This window comes from Nannospalax galili, unplaced genomic scaffold (genome assembly GCF_000622305.1).
Source record: "Nannospalax galili isolate Female #2095 unplaced genomic scaffold, S.galili_v1.0 scaffold72, whole genome shotgun sequence".
Classification (NCBI taxonomy): Eukaryota; Metazoa; Chordata; class Mammalia; order Rodentia; family Spalacidae; genus Nannospalax; species Nannospalax galili.
In genome coordinates, this window is record NW_008336933.1 from 9,638,006 (window position 1) to 9,642,327 (window position 4,322).

The 4,322-nt window shown below is 45.9% G+C and overlaps 1 protein-coding gene across 2 annotated transcripts in view; it reads left to right on the plus strand.

The window, feature by feature from the left end:
* Positions 1 to 3,717: 3,717 nt before the first annotated feature.
* Rpp40 (ribonuclease P/MRP subunit p40) overlaps positions 3,718 to 4,322 on the plus strand; it is a 13,946-nt gene continuing 13,341 nt past the window's right edge. For both annotated transcript variants that reach the window (XM_029562863.1, XM_008831660.2), the window contains exon 1: positions 3,718 to 3,891. In XM_029562863.1, coding sequence (XP_029418723.1) covers positions 3,769 to 3,891 — 123 coding nt within the window. In that variant the 5' untranslated portion in view covers positions 3,718 to 3,768. The remainder of the gene's footprint in view (positions 3,892 to 4,322) is intronic.

A 4,322-nucleotide genomic window follows, 5' to 3' on the forward strand; every position in this document is an offset into this window, starting at 1 on the left:
TATATATATATGAAATTAGCCTAGTGTGGTGGCACACACCTTTAATCCTAGCACACAAAGGCAGAGACAGCAGATCTCACCTGGTCCACATAGCAGTTCCAGGCCAGCTGGAGCTACAGAGAGACCTTGTCTCAAACAAACAAAACAAAAACAAAAGACATAAGCAATTATTCTAAGTCTTTTATAATTATTAAGATACGCTTTGTGGCCTAGAATGTGGTCTATCTTAGAGAAGTTCCCATGGGCTACTAGGGAAAAAGTATGTTCTGTGTGTGTTGGATGGAATAGTCTATAGATACATGTTAAATCCACTCAATCTGTCGTTCAGTTAAACCGTGAAGTCTGTTCATTTTCAATTTAGATGGCCTATCTAAAGACACCTCACTATTCTTGTATCAGGATCCATTAATCTTTTTTTTTTTTTTTTTTTTTTTTTTTTTTGAGACAGGGTCTCCCTGTAGCCCCAGCTGGCCTGGAACTCACTATGTAGACCAGGCTGGACTTGAACTTACAGAGATTTACCGCCCCCCCGCCTCCCGAGTGCCGGGATTAAAGGCATTTGCCACCAAGCCCAGATAGGATCTATTAATCTTTTGTACTCATTAGTGTTTATTAAACTGTGTCCCTGTGGGTCTCTCCCTCCCCTCGTGGGTCGTTGGCCACCGACCCATGAGAACAAAGGGAGCAGAAGTGATGAACAGGCTCAGGACAGCCAGTGAGCACGACGGGAAAAAGACTTTCTGGGGAGGCAGATTCAGTGGTACAGCTCCGTTTATTCAGTGGGGGTTAGGGAAAATATAGTGTGGAGGCAGCAGCCAAAGCCTCAGCTGATAGGTGCTCATAGTATGCTTTATTTACATGTGGTAGGTGGATCCTATCATCCAACTATAGGGCAATACCTGGGGGCAGTTTTATTGCAGGTTACTATGCCAAAGGTCATGTTCTAAATAAGGTCAGGCATCCGTGCTTGGCAGCACTCTCCAGGTAAGTCCGGCAGGGAGCAGGAGGCCCCTGCTGAGAAAGGGAGTCCTTCCATATTAGCGCACAGCCCCTTAGAGCTATCCAGACATGGAGGACTACAACCTTAGCAGCAGGGTCCCCCAGCAGGCCCCAATATATAGTGTGTATGCATTTATAACTGTTATATCTAATTGAATTATTGCCTTTATTGATGTAGTGACCTTCTTTGTCCCATCTTACTAATTTTAGTTTTAAGTGTACTTTATCAGATATCAGAATAACTACACCAGCTTGTCTTTGATTTCTATTCACTTGGTAAGGTTGACTTCCATCCTTCCTGTCTTTGCCAGTGGGAGACAATGGGTAGTTGGATCTTATTTTTAAATCTAGTTAGTCAATCTGCATCTCTTTACTGATGAATTTAGGCCATTTACATTTAATGTTATTATTCAGAGATGTTTGCTAATTCCTGTAATTTTGTTGATTTTTCTTGTTGGATTGCTGTTTGTTCTCTTTTCTCCCCTACTAATGTAAGGGGTGTTGGACATGATAGATTCCTTCCTAGCCCTTCTTTATTCAGATATTCCTCTCATAAATTTATTCTTTCCTGGGTTCTCATCATTCTTCTCTGTGTGAAACTTTTTTTTTTTTTTTGAAGCAGGGTCTCCCTGTAGCCCCAACTGTCCTGGAACTAACTATGTAGACCAGACTGGCCTTGAACTCACAGAGATCCACCTGCCTCTGCCTCCCAAGTGCTGGGATCAAAGGCATGCGCCACCACGCTCAACAAAACATTCTTTTAAGTATCTTTCACAAGTGCTGGCTTGGTGGTCATAAACTGAGTTAATTTTTACTTGTTTTGAAATGTCATTTCACCTTGGTTTAATTAATTAGAGTTTTTGAGATAGGGTCTCATTTGGCTCAGGCTGGGCTCAAACTTGCTATGAAGCCAAGGATGGCCTAGAGCTTCTGAGCCTCCTGTCTCCATCTCCCAATTGCTGGGATTATAGGAATATCCCACCATATGTGGTTTATGTAATGCTGGGGATTAAACCCAGGGTTTTGTGCATGCTAGGTAAGCACTCTACCAACTGAGCCCTATCCTCAGGCTCAGTTGATTTTAAGATAGTTTTGTTGTATATAGCAATCTTGGTTGGCAGTTATTTACTTTCAGGTCTTAAAATATATTGTTCCATGCTTTCCTGACTTTTAGGGCTGCTGATCAAAAATTTAATGTTATTCTAGCCTAGCGTGGTGGCGCACACCTTTAATCCCAGCACATGGGAGGCAGAGGCAGGCAGATCTCTGTTCTATGAGCTCAAGGCCAGCCTGGTCTGCATAGCGAGTTCCAGGCTAGCTGGGGATACAGGGAGACCCTGCCTCAAAAAAAAAAAAAAAAAAAAAAAAGTTAATGTTTTTCTGATGTTTTCCTTTGTAGTTTTTTTTTCTTTCAGCTTTTTTGTTTGCTCTGTTTTGTTTTGAGACAGGGTCTCCCTGTAGCCCCAGCTGCCCTGGAACTCACTGTGTAGACCAGGCTGGCCTTGAACTCACAGAGATCTGCCTGCCTCTGCCTCCTGTGTGCTGGGATTAAAGGCGTGCACCCCACACCCGGCCTCCTTTCAGCTTTTACTACTGTTTCCTTGCTTTATATTATTTTACCTCTTCACTATGTCATGGAGAGATTCTTCTCTGGTCATGTCTATGTAGATGCCTCCATTCCTTTATCTAAATTTGGGAGATTTTTCTTATAATTTCAGTGAACCACTTCTGCATACCTTTAGTTTTGATCTCAGTTCCTCTCTCATGTGTTTTTTGGGTTTTGTTTTCTATGTCCATGACTGTTTTGTCTGTATGTTATGTAAGTGCACCTGTACAGGCATGAAGAGGCCAGAAGAGGTTATCCAATCCCCTGGAACTGGAGTTAGAGATGGTTGTTAGCTGCCATGTGGATGCTGGGAACAGAACCCAGGTTCTCTACAAGAGCAGCCTGTGCCTTTAACTACTGAGCCATTTCTTCAGCCCCTTTCATGAACTCTTAACTTTGATCTCTTGATAATACAAAAATAGGTTGGAAATGAAAAAACTGAATAAACAATCAAAACATTTATCAAAGGGGTGCTACTGCAAGTATTATCTCCCCCCACAAACTTCCTACACTTTAGGGGGAGGCTCAATGGAATTTTAGGGCCTGTTGGCTAGTGTGAATTAGGAACATCAAGAGCCAGAAAAGTAATGAGCGTACGCCAGCAAAGAGGGTGAATTTCCACAGTGCTGGTTTCCACTGGTCTTCCTCCCCCCGCTTTTTTTTTTTTTGGCCTTTTTGAAGCAGGGTCTCCCTGTAGCCCCAGCTGTCCTGGAACTCACTATGTAGACCAGGCTGGCCTTGAACTCACCGAAATCCGCCTGCCTCTGCCTCCCAAGTGCTGGGACTACAGGCGTGTGCCACCATGCCCGGCTTCATCCTCCTTTTTTTAACTGTGGCGGCGCAGGCATTCCAGTGCTGCCCAAGTAAACACTGTTAAAGTCTCAGGCTTTAAGAGGAAGTACTCCAGCTTCAAAGGATGGAGTGGATAAAGGGACAGTAGCTCTGAAAAGGCAAGTGCCAAGTTCCGGAGACCTTTATGGAGCTTCTACCAGAGTCCTTTAAAAGCTTAAGGAATCCTGGACTTAGTGCTGATACCCCTTCCCCGTGCACCAGAAGCGGGGCAGGAAAGGGGCGGGGCGAATTGTGGGCGGGGCAAAAGGAGGAGAGGGGCGGAGCGGAGTGTACCGAGCTGGCGGTGGAGAGAAGCACTGGGAACCGCGAGCATGTCCACGCTGCGTACACTGCGAGAGACGCCCCGGCACTTACTGGTCTGTGAGAAATCCAACTTCAGCCACGACAAGTCGCGCCACCGGCATCTCGTGGAGACGCACTATCATAATTACAGAGTGAGTTAGGCCCTACTCGGTCTCTGGAGGAAGAATTTGGGACAGAGCCCCACAGGGTTTCGGGAAGCGTTTGGCTTGCGGGGAGCGGGGAGTGATGAGTCTGTTGCCAGGCATGCTGGGAATTGTAGTCTCACTGCGCTGACCTCGTTGTTTGCGGAAAGGACTACAACTCCCAGTGTGCATCGGGCGTGGGCGGTACTCTTCCTGTTAAGGAGGAACCTAATTCGATGGTTGCCTCGAGCTTTCCAAAGCTAGACTGGCAGCTGGTTACACTGTCCTCTGGAGATTTGAGTCCTTCTCATCCCCTCGGGAGCTCTGTGAGTGCCTGGGCGGGCACAGGAGAGTTACGAGACTGCTACCGCCCCGAAGGTTAAAGTTTCGCCCTAAATTCCGGTGGATCATGCGCCTTGAGCCCCTCTTTCGCTGCACAC